The sequence below is a fragment of the Aedes aegypti genome, chromosome 3 (assembly GCF_002204515.2).
Source record: "Aedes aegypti strain LVP_AGWG chromosome 3, AaegL5.0 Primary Assembly, whole genome shotgun sequence".
Lineage (NCBI taxonomy): Eukaryota > Metazoa > Arthropoda > Insecta > Diptera > Culicidae > Aedes > Aedes aegypti.
In genome coordinates this window covers 246654663-246671562 of record NC_035109.1, presented here as the reverse complement: position 1 = coordinate 246671562, position 16900 = coordinate 246654663, and the positions used below count along the sequence as shown (strand labels likewise).

At 36.9% G+C, this 16900-nt stretch overlaps 2 protein-coding genes across 2 annotated transcripts; one reads left to right on the top strand and one right to left on the bottom strand.

Moving 5' to 3' along the window:
* Positions 1-1360: 1360 nt before the first annotated feature.
* LOC5565203 (ninjurin-2) lies at positions 1361-2458 on the top strand. The gene is made up of 3 exons (XM_021851275.1): positions 1361-1733; positions 1794-1979; positions 2043-2458. The coding sequence occupies exons 1-3, from the start codon at positions 1620-1622 to the stop codon at positions 2226-2228; spliced, it is 486 nt and encodes a 161-aa protein (XP_021706967.1). The 5' UTR covers positions 1361-1619; the 3' UTR covers positions 2229-2458.
* Positions 2321-13618, bottom strand: LOC5565229 (transcriptional adapter 3). The gene is made up of 5 exons (XM_001649508.2): positions 13460-13618; positions 12906-13390; positions 12005-12677; positions 2723-3122; positions 2321-2659 (listed from the first exon to the last, which is right to left on the bottom strand). Exons 2-5 carry the CDS (start codon positions 13162-13164, stop codon positions 2501-2503), a joined length of 1491 nt encoding a protein of 496 aa, XP_001649558.1. The 5' UTR covers positions 13165-13390; positions 13460-13618; the 3' UTR covers positions 2321-2500.
* Between the last annotated feature and the right edge of the window lie 3282 nt (positions 13619-16900).

The following is a 16900-nucleotide window of genomic DNA, read 5'->3' as shown; positions in this document are numbered from 1 at the left end:
CTGTGCGCATAGAGTCAACTGTAATAATTACCGTCGTGATCGCGAATTCACACATTGGTCTGCATTCTGACGTGGCAGGCGCCATTGTTGCCTAAAAAATAGAAGATCACCAGCATTGATACGTTGATGGTGTCTGTTAATCCCAAACAATCATCTGAGTTCCTTATTTAAGTGCAGCTGATCTGGCGATACTGGAGTAGCAACCGTAACAACCACGGGCGACCAATCAAGCTCAAGCTCAATTTGTCCACTTTATCCAATTGCAAAGTAGGGGTACCGGGGGCAGTATGAACACTCGGGGCAGAATGGACACCCCCTGTATCTTAGCATATGTGAATAATTTTACACTTTACATGCAAACAATATTTTAGGTGCCTGTCGAAAGAGTAAGTTGTCAGCTAAAATTTCTGAAAAATTGTTTTAAATATTGATTTCAAAAAAAAAAAAAATATGAGCATGGGTTATTGGGTTCGAAAATTATAACATTCACACCTCTCCAAATAAGGTTTCAGAGGCAAATGACTGCTAGTTGACCAATAATGTAGCTCTTGGCTGGATCTTCAATTATTTATGCTAAATTCAAAAATATAGTAAATTTTGTTCTGCTTGAGACATTAAAAACTTATATGAAAATTTCTCGCATACTCTGAGATAACGCCCTAAAAGCCATTGGTAGCCACGTGTGTAGCTCGTTGTTTCTGAGCAAAATATAGAATATCCATCCAAATCAACATCACGGGCAGTTAGATAATGATCCTTTCTTTACCATAGCGTTGTTAAATAACATGAAAATCCATTCAAATGCTCAGAAACAACGAGCTACACACATGGTTACCAATGGCTTTTAGGGCGAGATCAGAAGTTATGCGAGATTTGTTATACTGTAGGGGACACGGTATCCAAATAGCAAAGGTTACACACCAACATTCCTCACCCAATCTCAGCCCAGCTTCTAGTTGATTCTTTGTGCATCTTCACTGACTTCAACGATCGTTCAACGAACACTAGGCAAACCGGGTGTTTGTTCGAATAAGTTGGTGTATGTGCTCATGTCAATCCGTTTTACTTTTATAATTCAAATACTTAAGAACAAATAGGTACAGTTCGTATGTCCAACGAGTGTATTATTAGGTAAAAATGCATCGATGAAAATATCCGTTTTAGTCATATTGGCGCTTACGTTGACTATGCGAACATGGGCAGTGAATATGACACAGCTTTATCACTATAGTATATATAATGTCAGTGGTTTCAAAACTGTTGTAGACAACTCGAGAAAATAGTACTGAATAAAACTCGAGAAAATAGTATTGAATTTCTTTGTTCAAATTATCTTGCGCACAGAGCATCTACTTCGCCATTGGTGGGTTAGTCACATACTCAGCCAGAAGTCAATGATTTCTTTCTTACGTTTACCTTATCAGTACAACAAAGCATCAACATCCAATGATATCTCTGGTTTTGTTTGATAGCATGCTTATCAACCTGTGAATGAACACTAACGAACCAATTCAAGGTACTAGACAGCAGCAAGAAGTAAAAGTGGAGACCATTGTAGTTTCAATGCTCATGAAAGTAACACTTGAATAGAAGAAAAAACTGAATCGGCCACTGCCAAAATGGCATCTGAATCGACAGCGAACCTCACGGAAAGAATGGAGAACACCAATCAGGATGATTCTTCGAAGGACGATAAAGGCACAGAACAGGTGGATTTGAGCTTGGGGGATCTGGTAAGCAGAATAAACGTTCTACCAGAGCTGATGTGACAGTGTTTTAAAATTCTAATCCAGGTTCAATCCATCAGCCGATTGGATTTGAATAGTTATGCCACGAGGAAGTCCTTCGCCCAAGGAATGCTGGATCTAGCCTTGTTGACTGCTAATGCATCTCAGCTGAAATTTCTTCTAACTGTTGGCGTAGCTCACGAGTTCTATCACCTGCTTTTGACGCTTGTTATTCTATCGATTTCGCTGCAGGTATAAAGTCCTTTAATTTAAACTAAAAATTAGCCACACTCATTTATTATTTCTTTCGTGTAGGTCTTCCAAGCAGTTATGATTATCATTTTGGCCATTGTTCTCGATATCAACAAAGTGGAACAGCACAGGAAATCGGACATACTGAACAACCTGCTCATAATATTCACAGTTATCAGTGTGGTGATCAACGTCATAATCAGTGCATTCGACATGAAAAGTCAGGGTGATCTCCTGCAGGTTAAGTGAATATAACATTTATAAACCCGATCAGATAGTTTGGATAGTTTGCTAGTGAAATAACTTAGGTATCAATAAAAAAAAGTTAAACAAGTGGATGCCATGGACTAACAATTACGTTTATTGGGTTCGGTATTTTGTTTTTTTTTACCTCACATACATTGAGCGAAGAAAATTTTAAATTGAATGAGAGTGTTTGCTTTTATTTGTGGTATGATTAAGAGAACATTTTAGTTTACCAACAAGTTCGAAGAATTAGATGTCGATAGAAGTGTGCATCTTCAATTGTTAGCGAAAGGTCCATGTACTGGCATCAATTCGAGTTGATCGGATAAACGTTTTTGCTCCTCGGCCAGACGATAAGCTTCGTCTTTTTCCTGTTTTGTAAGTGGTCGACGCTTAAGTCTTGCAGCCATAATTTTCTTGTAGCATTCGATTATCTGAAAAGATAGGCGTAGATGGTTGTAATGTTCGAAAGTGCGCATCACACGCTCAGTTTATACCTCTTGATCAACTCTATCAAGTTTCCTCTTAACCTCGATTCTTTTCATCTCGTCCTGGGCCATTGACTGCAGCTTTCGAATTTCATTAGAATTGTACTCGGCTATAACTGCAATCTCTGTGCGAACACGATTAATTTCGGACAAAATTTCATCATCCTGCTGGCTCTTGGGCATATCGTCATCATCTAAAATGCCCTGCTCGATCAGCTCCTTACGCAAACGGCGTTCAATGCTAATTCCATTCTTCAGCAACGAAACTGCACTTCTCGAATTGCTGTGACCTATGTCGGAGCTGCTGTTGCTGTTCTCGTTACTAGTACTGTTACAATCAGGAAGCAAATTTTCCTCCATCAAAGCTGAAACCAGACGTTGAGTTAGCGGTCCGGTTATACCTTCACCCCTGCAAAGAGAATGGATGTAAAAATTACTTTCATACTTCAATGGGTTAAGTGGGGTAAAGAACTACTTGGGCACCTCGATGATTCACTTTTGCATCGTGGGTTATTTTCTATCGAATTGTCTGGGGCAGTGGTTCCCAATCTTTTTGAGACTGTGATCTTTGTGAAGCTCTATATACATCCCGTGGACCCCTGATACTGGATGTTCTCGAAATGAAAGTTTATGGAAGCCATCCATAGATCTTATTATGAATCAACAGATATGTTTGGCAGGCACACCCAAATGTTTCGTCTATAATTCAAGAATTCTGCTGAAGCCATCTGTCTACCAAACATTTTTTCCAAAAGTCCGATTAGTCCAACAACAAAAAATCCAGCAATTGAAAAGACAGATCCCAATAAAACCTCAAGCTACTCATTTTGTCAAAGTTCTTCTCAGGAATGCAATAAAGTTTTTTCCAGAACAAAGAAAAACAATTTTTTACAAGATTCGACATATTTCTTCTGATATTTTCACTACAGCAGGCTGCTTTTAGTATTAAAATCAAACTTGCGGATGAGCTGCTTAGGAGCCGACCAACGGTCTTTCGATTTATTTTGATCTATGGACCAATGCACGCAATGCATTCACTCGTTGACATTTGAGCGGTGCCGTTTTATTTACGTGACCATGGAAATAAATTGATTCGGCACCGCTCAAACGTCAAATTTGTGAACTCAAGCAGTGCTCCATGCAACAGATATCAGTCAAAATCTCATAAAAAAATCTTGATGATGATAGTTCTTGATATGAGCTTTTCGAATTGCGAAGAATTTACCATCTTATACCAGGCCCGATCGGACTACACTTTGGAATTTTGTGTATTTATTCGAAGCTCAAAAATCAGAATGATTAAATTTTTGGCTTAAACTTTGGTGTAATAGGCATATCGGGAAAGTTTTTGATGACTTTTGAAACATTCCTGTATTTTTTTTTAATTTTTGGAAATTGATTTTTTGTAACCTACTAATGATTGATTCTCGTTTGATATGTAATCTGAAAATTCTTACATTTTATATTCTTTCCACTATCAACCTATCACAGAAGTAGAGCCTGGTGGTGATCATTTCGGTCCGTTTTTTTTTCTTTAGTTACACATGACTGTGTTTCCTTTACACAGAAAATATGTTCAGAAAAATATTAGAAAACCATATTATTAACAGTACTGTAAATTTCAAATTTTTATTATTGTCAAAAATAGGTAACCAAAAGAGACCTCAAGAAATAATAAAAAAAAAACTCAAAAAAAATTACATTGCTACTGTTTCCTATACTGTACAAAACAATTCAAAACCATGTCTAAGTCATTTCGTATAACATCCAAAATAACAATAAATCAACCCCACCATGAACGGTTTTTACAATTTGGCAAATAGTAAATGGGAAAATAACAATGTGGGAATAGGCGGTTAAGTTATTAAAAAACACCGATTTCTCCGAACAAAATTTATTTTTAAATTTACAGTAAACCAAACAGTGATGAAATAGTAAACCTATAAGATTTGATTGAATTAAATAATGTATGAGGAATAATTGATTTATGGTCCGTTATTGTTTCTCAACCATATACTATTCTGTTCAGATGCTTTCATACCGTTAAGTCACCAGTCACCAGTCACCGTGCGGCCTCCATTCACCGTGCACATATACAAATTCCTACAGAATATTCATACAATTTTCACAAATTATTCTTTTGTCAGCAAAATAAGATAAAACTGATGAAATGAAGTAGTTATTATAACAAACCATTTTGAAAAACCTGGTTTATGTAGTCCAAATCATGTTACTTCTGTTAGATAATGAGATTTTTCATCACTCTTAGTAGAAACGCCAAAAATTCACATTTACAATTTTAACGATAGAGTATGATATTTTTCAAAATTTCAACGAGTTTTCACTGCGGATACTATTATTAGGATTTTTTTCATCGTATGAGCAATGATATTTTATGCAAATTAGAATTTTTATTGTGTTTCAGTCGAAACCCAAATGCACGGTGAATGGATCCTTTTCAATATATCGTCCCATTGATGCTACAACTAGATAACTCGAAATTTGAAATTTTTGACTTCAATATGCCAAAACATTTTTCTTAATTAGATCTGTAAAATACCTACGGCTCATAAGCGTGTGATTCAAAATACACAAGTTAAAGTTTATTTTTGAACCATATCCTCTGCGATTAACCGTCACCTTGTAAAACGGTCTTATTTTCAAAGTTGCACAACCCAAAATTTTGATTTTCGAGTTATCTAGTTGTAGCATTAAGGGGACGATATATGGTTCCTATTACCGTGCATAAGTGTAAAAGGCATGAAATTATTCGGTTATTTTAAATTTATTACTATGTTGGATTTAAACTACTTCATATTTAGTTTCCGAGTGAATATGAAATGGTTTGGACAATACAGTCAAACCTCTTATAACGATTTTAATGAAAAAATAATTATTTAGGCAATTTTTATTTATTTTTTGGTTTTTATTGTAAATGAAGATTTGAATACTCTTAAAAATGAGTACGCACACTACTAGCAACATAGTTGCCCCACCAACAACGTTTCTTCAAGATACAAAATTAAATCATGACGAAAACTATACGCACGGTGAATGGTGCACTAGGTGCACGGTAAATGGTGACATAGAACGGTACGAGGCGACCTTCACATGACATTTTCAAACATAATTTTTGAGTAACTTTTTGTTACGCATCACAAGTTTTAGATTTTTCCCTGAATTATTATATAATAGCACGCTACGTAGTGGTATTCTAGTACGCTCCAAATTATTTGGAAAAATTATATGATTTTTTGAAGTACAATTTTTTTTTAAATGCACGGTGAATGGTAGCTTGACGGTACAATAAAAGAAAAATACAAATGCGTTCATTATTTCCATAATAATATTTTATACGTATTTTCAATATGCACTACGTTTAGTTTTAGCACATTATTAAACATAAAACGAACCTCTTGGTGCAGACCTCCTTTTCTTTGCGACGTTATTTACGTTATTCCTTTTTATTCAGAAAAGTTGCACAAACATTCACCGATGGATGACGACCATCCTTGACCATCTGATGGGGAGACCGCTATTGGTTCGATGAAAACAGCCGGTTGTTTTGAGCCAGAGTGACTTACGTTGTGAACCCTCCTAAAGCCGCTGGAGGTCGAAAGATTTCTTGCAATCTGGATACGGGCTTTTCTTTATACCGGCTTCTCTGGAAATTGGCTTCTTGCATGTTTTTTTCCTCAACAGTTTTTTTTCACTTTCGGTAACAGAAAGTAAACAAGACACACTTGAACGAAAACTTGCACACTTAAAAAAAAATAACACAGAGGCTGTAGAACTTTTGCATAGCACACCGAAAATAAAAAAATGAATGATGACTTCAAATTTTTCAACAACTTAATTAATCAATTGAAATAATTAAATTTTTTACTGTTCTTAGGTCATCTGTTTTAGTTCAAATATCTGAATTATAATAAACGCTCTGTAAAAACTACACGTGTGTAGTTATTTGAAAGTGTCGAAAATGATGAAAATTTTGTGAGCATGTTGCTCACAAATACTAACTCGTGTAACTGTTTGTCAAACTGTTGCATTAAAGTATTGTATAGTGAAATATACATGTGTCTGTGTGTTTAGAATATTTGAAAATGTACCATTTGACAGAATGTAAGGCTACATTACTACCATTTCCAAAAAAAAATGATTTTCGTATTGTTGAACTATATTTGAACACTAAAATATGTTGTCACTGCTTGGTATGGATTACTCAAAAAGTGTTTATATATTTATCGTTTACCAAAACGAATCCTTTACCCAAACCATTCCCATATCCAAACTCCCAGTGTCTACTTGTGGAAGTGCAGAGGACTTTTCGGCTTCCATAAAGCAAGTAAAACGTCAACATTTCCCTCCCATCCCTAAATTGACCTGCATTCGGACGCAGCCGGCGCCATTATTGTTTGATAATAATGAGAGCACCAGTACTTACACATTGAGGATGCCACTGATCCCGAATAGTGTCTGTTGGGTCCCTGTGTAAGTACAGCTGTTCTTGCAATAACGGAGTAGTATCTGCGGGTGGTCAATCATGCTCATGCTCATGCTCATGAATATGTTACAAATTGTCTATGAGCTGTAACGTCTAAAGGACACCCATACTTTAAGGGATAAGAAATTTGTGAATTATCCCTTATTATTTATTTGGTTTTACATCAAAACCTCGCCAACAACTCGGTCAAACAAATAAGCCTTATTAAAACGAACTCGACTGATAATTATTTTTCCTTAAGAGATAGAGAGGTGCGATGTTCAGCAAAAATACGCGTTTTAAGATGTTTAACAACTTTGTAAAAGACATGAAAAATGTTAAAAATCTTGTAAAAGAGTTACGAATTTTTTAACATAAAGTACACAAATTTGTATGAAAAAACTCGTTTAAAATCATTTTTGTTCATAACTTTTTACTTAAATTTTTAACATTTTTCATGTCTTCTACAAAGTTGTTAAATATCTTAAAACGCGTGTTTTTGCTGAATATCGCACCTCTCTATCTCTTAAGGAAAAAGAATTATCAGTCGAGTTCGTTTTAATAAGGCTTATTTGTTTGATAGTAAAAACCCATGCAAAGACGCTTATAGACAAAAGTTTTTATCAACTGCCGAAAGGGGAGATATGGTACTTTCATGATTTGTAAGAGTTGTCTGCGCCATTTTGCGCCGAAGCCAGTTATAGAGGCCCAAACTACCCCTAGAAAAAAGAGTAATTCATGAATAACTTTGTTATTTCAAAAGATAGGGTGATGATATGTTCAGCAAAAACACGGGTTTTTTCATGACAAACAACTTTGTAGAAAACACAAAAAATGTTAAAAATCTTGGAAAAAAGTTATAATAAAAAATATGATTTTTATGGGCCATTCACATACAACGGCATATATCACAAAAAGTATAAGAGATAGAAAAATTGTGTCTTCGAGAACGTTGTTTCAAATTGACAATTCTACAACTTTGCCCAAGACACCATATGTCTATCTAAATGTTTTGAAAAAATAGTTTTTCTATCTCACTGCTAGGTGGATTGATCACAAAACTCTTTTCGTCAAAAGTTGCGCTTTAATATACCAAGAAACTTCTCCGAACAAACTATATCGCTAAAATCAACGGTTTGGGCGCTATTCAAAAAGCGCATGAAATCGAGAAAATAAAACACAGTGCGTCGGTGCCGTACATCGTTGATGACGGATAGCTTTAGGCGCAGTTTCATCATCACCAGGTAGTGGTCGGAGTCAATGTTAGCACCACGATAGGTTCTGACGTCGATTATGTCCCGAGAACTGCCGTCCATCGATCAAAACGTGGTCGCTTTGCGATTCTGTCTGCTGGGGTGATCTCCAGAAGTACCGATACGGGAGGCTGTGCTGGAAATAGGTGCTGCAAACGGCCAAAGGGCAAAGGGCAGCAAAATCTATCAGTCGTAAGCCGTTCAGTTCGTCAGCCGGTGGGCGCTGAACTTTCCAATCGTCGGTCTGAGCTCCTCCTCCTGGCCAACCTGAGCGTTCAAATCTCCTATGATGATCTTGACGTCGTGGCTTGTGCAGCAATCGTACTCTCGCTCGAGCTTCGCGTGAAATGCGTCCTTGTCATCATCATTGCTTCCGGAATGAGGGCTACGCACGTTTATGATGCTGAAGTTGAAGAGCTGGCCTTTGATTTGCACATTCTTTCTTTGATCGACCACCACCCGAGCACGCGTCTCTGCATATCATCAATCACTATGAAAGCTGTTCCCAGCTCACGAGAGTTGCCACAGCTCTGGTAGATGGTATGATTACCTCTAAATGTTCGCACCATTGAACCTGTCCAGCACACCTCCTGTAGTGCTACGATGCTGAAACCTCGGATCTTCAGTACATCGGAGAGTATGCGAGTACTTCAGATGAAGTTGAGAGATTCACGTACCGAGTTTCCAATCGCTAGGATTCTTAATAGCTCCTTCTGAGAAAACAAGTCACACAATTTCAGTAGGTATGAAACATTATGACGACAAAAAATGGCGAGCTAGAAAGATCTCAGAAGATTTTTTTTTTTCGCAATCCACCGCATCTAAACAAAGGCGTGTGTTCTCAAAAAATTCTTCTACTTTAAGAATCTGTGTCAATTTTGAACTAGATCAGCAGATATTCCGAAATTCCTTGAGAAACCGACGCTTAGCCATAACCCACGTTAAAGTCTCAGGCTTCAGAATGTTTCTCATGTTCGGCTATTCACTTTTCGAAACAATACTTTGATGAGAGTAGGTTGTGGAAATATGGAACAAATTGGTGCAGCCTTTTTTGAGTAACGAGCATTTAAGTGTTTGGTAACTCTCCTGCTATAAAAAATCTTGAAAACATCAATAAACATTAAATTGTAATTTTTAGATTTCTTGGAGACAATCCTACCGATTTGTATGATAATTTTACTTTTTTTTAAATTGATTTAAAACAAAATAATAATAATTTTATATGGAAAGTGGCAAGGAATATCTAAATATCTTCAAAACCAGATGAATTGTGAACAGGCCCTTACTTTTGATTGCGATTAAGACTTTTTAGGGACCAGGTCGAAAATAGTGGCCAAGTCACTAAAAAGAGACTCGCCACCATCTCTGGGCCCAGCAGCACTACACTAAAAAAAGCTACATAAATAACTTGGGTGTTGTACACGCAACAGAATTGTACGGTAAAAACTACTATACACCCGATTCTGTTTTTGCACGGATTTTTTTTAAACGGCCGTGCAAAAAAAGTTTCCATGCAAAATTTTTTGCCAAAACCTTATTTTTACATGAAACGTCGAGAAATGCTGTTACTTTTTTTACACGGTTTTTGAAATTTTGAACTGAAAACTTTTTTTGCACGGTACGCATCCCCCGTGCAAAAACAGAATCGGGTGTATTAGGTAGGGGGTTAATTTAAGCGCTCGCGCCCGCAATTTTGAGCAGACCAGAAATACGCTTGATTTTACCATGTTGTAGTCGAAATTGATGAAAACGATTTCTTTCAAATGTATCATTAAATTGGGGGGATGTACTACAAACATACACACCAAATTTTCGCTTCATGTTTCAGCAATTCGATTTACTGGAAGCATATCAGCAATGCGCTGTTTTGCTGATATACAGCATTACCTTCGCTGTTTAACTGGCATTCAGCATAATGATTTGCTGGATTGGATCCAGTAATTACTTTTTTGCTGCTAACCAGCATTTGATTTGGCAATCAGCAATCAACATGCTATTTTGCCGTGAACCAGCAAAGTAAATTGCTGAACACTTATCAGCAATTCATTTTTTGCTGAACAACAGCAAACCACTCTGCCTGTCAAGCAGAAATGTCAAATCAAAGCTTCTCAGTGCCGCGTCAAGTCGACCGTGCTTGCTCGTGGTGGAAAAAGTTTGAACGGAATAAAAGGTATTAAAAATGGAATCCGATCTCCAAAACATTCTGGAAAAGCTGAAAAACAAAGAGGCTCTTGATTTGGATTTGGAGCACTACTATTTCAACATCAAATTTGATCCATCCTTGGCCAATTTTTATGCATTTTTTACGTCCATTGTTTTCAAGGCAACAAAGTCGTCGACCACGGTCAATGGTTTCTTGTTGCAACTCAAATAAACGTGGCCATTTGAGTATTACAAGGGTTAAAATGAGTAACCAAAACACGCATCGATACATAAAATAAAAGAAAATATGTAAAAGTAATAATAAACTTTGTATTCAATGGAAGAAAAATACCTTCAATTACTGTAATTTCAGCAAACACACTCAAAGTGCTGAAAAAACCAGCAATCTTTGTTATTATCAATTTGCTGATCAACCAGCAAATATAAATAGGTTTTACTGGTTGTTCAGCAAAAGAGCTGTCAAATCGGTTTACAATGTAATTACTGAATAATCAGCAAATTCAAATTTATTATACTGGTTATCCAGCAAAACAACTGTCATCTCATGTCCATTTGCTTTGCTGGATGTTTCAGTAAATTTTGTCTTGCTGGAAGAATTGCTGATTAACCAGCACAAAAAAAATCAGCAAAATTTTGCTGGTTTCCAGCAATAAAAATTTGGTGTGTAGTAATTTGTTCTGAAATTCCATGGTAGTTTTAAGAATGGGCGTAGTCAGCTAATTAGTAATTTTAACATTTTTTCCGTGTAGGCATATGAATTTTATCATTATGTTTAAGATTTAATTACATGTAACATGTATGTCTAAAATTTACCGATAGCTTCGCTTATTGAATTCGATATGTAGTGGCTTTAGATAGCCTTGTATGACAGAAAATGAATGTCGTGAGATTGAAGAATAAATTTGGTGGTAGCACTATTGCTTCCCAAAATATAGATTCGAGGGACCTTGTCTTATCGCACGCTTATTTGAATGTTTTTACAACAAGCCGGGCGCCGCATATCCATAGTTTGGGGAGCCCAGAATTAGCATATTATTTATTTGAAGCTGAAAACTAGGAGAATCTGTTAGAAAAATCGAAGATTTTTTTTCTAAGCCGAACATCATATTTTATGCTGAAAGTAATGCTTTGTTCTTATAGATAGATACAATGCACTTGTCTTATGTTATACATCGTGCACTAATAATAAAATGAAAATCGAATCCGCAAATCATTTAACACTTTCAGCTTTAGACATTACTTCTTCTCTTTGAAAGCAAGATTGGCTATCGTTCGACCCGAGGTCCGACCACCATTGAATGCGCCATAAGGTGTGGATTTTTATCAGTGGAAAAAAAACTTCTGCCGAAGTGAATCAAAAGTGCCAAGAATAGGATCCGTCTCTCTACTTACATCACTTTTTCCTTCTTTCCAATATCACCGTTTGTGAGTCCCTTTGCCTTCTTCGAGCTCGAATCTTGTTCCTCCTTAATATCATCTGCAGCCCATTGTGTGCTGTAATGCGGGCCCAATTCCGGAATCGGCGGAATCAATGGTCCCGAATACTCTTCTAGTAGATCATCTAGCAGTTTCAGATCCTCGTGTGTAATGGGCATACAATAGGGCTCGGCCGACATCCAAAATTTGTTCGGAGTGTCGTTCTTGGAGAGCATCAATTTATTGTTGGTATTATCGGAGATGAGATGCTGAATATGATGGTTTGGCGGCAAAAATGGAACCGCATCGCTGCTGTCATCAGTGTTCTGCGAAGGAGCCGGGGAAGGTGGAATCAAAGAGGACATATTTTTTAGCTTGGCCAGTTTCATGTGATGTCCAAATGGTTTTCCCGTGTTATCGCGGAATTTTTGTTTATCATCCAGTCGCTTCTTTTTACCAGGCGAGCTTGGCGCCTTGTCTATAAATTTGCCTTTTCTTTCGCGTCTTTCGTCTGCCTTGTCGATCGTATCTATTTCGCTCTTTAAAACGCGATAACGCAAAGCAACGGTAGAAAGTAAAAGTTCCAGTTCCAATTGTACCATATCCAAGTCTTCTGCGGGAACCAAATCATCCGTGGTGCTAGATAAGGCTGAAATAATAGACCACTTTACACAACACGTTTTTGAATAACTTGATACAGTGACTCAAACTCGTATGCGTACAGTTATTAATTACGGAAAAAGTAAACAAAGAGAATCTCTCAATGTTGAATAGACATTTTAAAAAGTTACGCTGAATGTCAGTTTTTGTGAACTAGATGTTAAAACAATACCCCATTCGAATATGAAACTGAGTCACTGTATTCCGATTATCTTACCCGCTGTATACTTTGGCAGCACCTTCCCGTTATCAGCAGTTTTGATATATGGAACTAGTGAAATTTCTCCAGGCGATCCGGGCGAAGGTACTCCCGCACTTGCAACGGTAGCCAATGCCTTGGCCGAAGGAAGCTTCGATCCAGACGGTAATCCTCCTACTCCTAGTCCAGCAAACCCGCCACTGCCCGTCGGATGACCCATTCGGTTTTTCGACGATGATGAAAGCGATAAGCGCTTCGCAAGGCTCTTATCAGCCATTTTGGCACCTTACGTTGACCTTTCGAAGGTAATAAGAGGCAAAATTCGCGAATTCCAAGCGCGAGTTAAATTTTGTTTACAAATATCAGCTACTGCTGTTCACAACAGACGTTTGAATGTATACAGCAACAGTTTAACAGCTGATCGGAGCGCGATGTCACTACTACACCTACGCGCTGCTAAAAAACGGGAACAAAGCTGTCACTCTGATGCGTCAGCTTGTTTCCTTGCAAAGTAAAAAAATCGATTTTATAATTCAAGATTTTCGATACATGCACAACATTTTACGACGCACTTTCACTGTTCTGAACTTTATTCTGTGTATATGCGACGTTATACACGAAATATGTATGAAAACTTGCACAATTTCAGACTATTTATCAACAAATTGATTCGCGAATAAATTTGACTGACGCCATCGCAGCAGCTGCCAGCGAAAACCGAACACCCGTGAAAAATTCCACACGAAGTATGCGTTATTGTTAAGCAATAACGAATCATACATAGTTATTTTTCTAACGGAATTCTATTTCAATTTATCAAGAGATCTAAAATTAGAGCTTAACACATAAATATGTATGAGAAACTCATAACAACCAACTTTTTTAAATGATAAATGAATCAAACAATACATATAAGCATTTTCGTTCCACGAAGTACGACTAACTCAGAATCTGAATAGATTTTTTTCAGAGTGAACGTACCAGTGGCGTAGATCAGGGATTCATATCATAGTATCCCCCTATCTCCTATCAAATATCCAGCTCCTTCCCGGTCAACCATTCTAATTATGCGATACTTTAAACATATGTTTATGATTCTTTATCCAATAATATAGATTTCTGTCGTTTTTACTTTACTGTTAATTTTGTTACGTATATTTATGTATCTTCATCGATCCATTAAACTTCATAAGTAACTTCCTTTATCAAGCATACTCTATAAATCTTCAACGAAATGGTACTAAACTTCGTTCAATCATCTTTTATCGGTAGAACTTCAGTTACCTTTATGAATATTCATCGGAGAATGTGTCACGAATGATGCCAAAGTAACGTTATATATTTATTGACAACGAAAAATTAAGCTTGATATCGAGGCACCTTTATCACTCTTATCAATATCATTTCGTAAAGCAGGTAAAGCACGGTAAAGATATTCTGCTACATTGTATGACAAGTTTCGATGTTTTGATTTTGAAAAGATCAAACTATTTGAGATTCACATTTCAGATCCAAAGCATTACGGATTATCGCCTTTCTCATTACCATAAGGATGCTATTTAACCAGTAGGTATTATTACAAATATTATTCGGCAGCAACCATGTCTGCAGCTCGAGTTCTGGCTATTCTTGTAGCCAACTCTTCCCCTGCATTGAACTGCAAATTAATCACAGTAGTTTATGAATACTTTTTGCCATCCTTAGTTATATGATGAAGTATAGCTTAGTTGGTAAGTACCTATCCTCCAATTTCTCATATCATTGGAGTTCAAATCCCAATTTAAAAAAGTGACAAAAAAGTTCATGATAAACATAAACAAATTGACAAGGTGCGTATAGAATCCCACAAATGTTTTGGTTCACGATAAAGTTTTTTTGCAAGTCGATAAAGTAGGATATTTTGGTCTCGAATATTTGATAAAAATCTGTATCAACATTTCACGATGCTACTCAAACTTGATGAGCGTTCAATTTCTTTACGATCGCTAACGATTTGTTGAGCGTCTTTAAAGCTTGACATAAAGAAATGTGAAGAAATGGTTGACCGCACTGAGAACAGCATTGCGGTTGAAAATACTATAGAAGAGGGTTAAATTAAATACACAACGCCACTTGATTTGTGCAGACTAAATTCGCATTTATTTCGAACAGTTTGTGTTTTCAATTTTACCATGGCACCATTCCAACAGTAAAAATGACTATACTATAAGGAAGCATTGTGAAAATCAGCAGCTCCATCAGAATTTGTTTGAAATAGTAGTGTAGTAGTGTCATTACTAATACTGTCTAGTCGAAATGGTTTTGAATAATGTGTCATTCAAGTGCTATTCTGATTACTCCTGTCTTTTACGTTAGATTAGAGTCTTAAATGTCAATTGTCTTCAAATCTTAACAAAATTAGGCTGAGTAGTAGTTCTAGTTAATTTCAGCGTCTTACTTTCCATAGTCATTTTTATAGTGAATGTTGAAGAGTAAAGTTACCTTAGGCTTTTATTACAGGCTCCTACAAGATTCACTTTTCGGTGGCAAATGCAATGCTTCACAACGCCTACTTTCTACTTGTGAATTTTGCGAAAATGAAGCTGGAATTAGATTATTTATACCGCTGTTACAAAAGAGGTATTCCTTATTATGGCAATGTAAAAACCATATTAAAATAAGATTGTCGCCACTTATTTCTACTCAGTGAATCTACTAGTCATTTTCCTAAGAGTTCCTAAGCATTTCCTACGTCGTATATGATAACGATGTATCTAGCTCAGGGATTGAATCCTGAGAAATTTGAGAGAATCTCTCACGTATCGCTCTCTGTAACTATCATAACATGCTGCACATTATGAGAGACTGTTTATCGTATACTGCTACAACTTTGATCAGATTGGGGGGATAGTAGTGTATGATAAAACCCCTCTAAACATGCTCCAAGCCTGGAGGACACTATTGCTATTGGAAGTTCGTGGATTGTTTATCGTGCCAGTAAAGAAAAATACATATCCCCAACGGTAAACAAGCGAGAAAAATGGATTTTATCATCGCTCTCTCATTGGGGCTCTCGCTCGGTGCTTCCATTTATCAGACTTGTTACACCTTGCGATACAATGACGATCGTGGACCGCAACAGATGGGATGTTTGTTTGTATTTGCTTGCTTTGATCATGCTTCATACTCAAATGAGAACGAATTCTGCAACGCCTGATCTAGCTAGCTAATAGTAAGAGTGGCTACGGATCATTCTGGTTAGCAAAAGGCAAACTGAACGTCACCAATAGTATAAATGTCCACTTCGAATAGATTAATTATTTGAAATGGGCATCAATTCTATCAATGACGCAGAATGTCCGTTGGATCACATCCGAGATATTACCTAGTGCGTCTATGCCAGGGCTGCCCAACGTACGGCCCGCGAGCCGCATCCGGCCCGCGACCTCATTTTGTGCGGCCCGCGGAAGGTTCGAAGATTCTACCCGTTGGCCCGTTGAATATTCTACCAACCCGAAATTAGAACATACTAAACCTAATTAATTTTTAATTTAGTTTCAACCTAAAATTTTGGTATAGTAATTATTTATATTGTTTTGTTTATAAACCTTCTTAGATACTTAAAATTTATTCAAATTCTAAATCTAAAATTATGAGTGTTAAACAATGTTTCTACCATGGCTTCTTTCGACATTCATTTATTTGTTCTTGAACATTTGATCCTTGACGGGATTAAAAGAAAGGCAGGATTTTTTGAAAAAGGTTGGGCAGGCATGGTCTATGCCATATGAATTATGACGCGGCTTTAAGCAAAAAATACCAAAATGTGATACCACCACTACAGGTTACGCCTTTGGTTTCCATAATATGGGCTAATGGATTATGCCCATTGGCGTAAATACGGGGGGCCTAGGGGGGTCTAAGCCCCCCCTAGAAAAGTTCAAGCCCCCCTAGAAAAATATATATTTTATGCTAAGGTCGCATCTTACTTAGGGATTTTATTTTATCGAATGGGTCAAGCCCCCTCTAGGTTT

What these genes read in the sequence shown, in the direction of transcription:
- LOC5565203 (XM_021851275.1), top strand. Translation starts at nt 1,620, where the DNA reads ATGGCATCTGAATCGACAGCGAACCTCACGGAAAGAATGGAGAACACC. An exon ending in ATTTGAGCTTGGGGGATCTG is followed by an intron (nt 1,734 to 1,793) that starts GTAAGCAGAATA and finishes ATTCTAATCCAG; the next exon opens with GTTCAATCCATCAGCCGATT. An exon ending in TTCTATCGATTTCGCTGCAG is followed by an intron (nt 1,980 to 2,042) that starts GTATAAAGTCCT and finishes TCTTTCGTGTAG; the next exon opens with GTCTTCCAAGCAGTTATGAT.
- LOC5565229 (XM_001649508.2), bottom strand. Translation starts at nt 13,164, where the DNA reads ATGGCTGATAAGAGCCTTGCGAAGCGCTTATCGCTTTCATCATCGTCG. An exon ending in GCTGCCAAAGTATACAGCGG is followed by an intron (nt 12,678 to 12,905) that starts GTAAGATAATCG and finishes CTATTATTTCAG; the next exon opens with CCTTATCTAGCACCACGGAT. An exon ending in GGAAAGAAGGAAAAAGTGAT is followed by an intron (nt 3,123 to 12,004) that starts GTAAGTAGAGAG and finishes TTCTCTTTGCAG; the next exon opens with GGGTGAAGGTATAACCGGAC.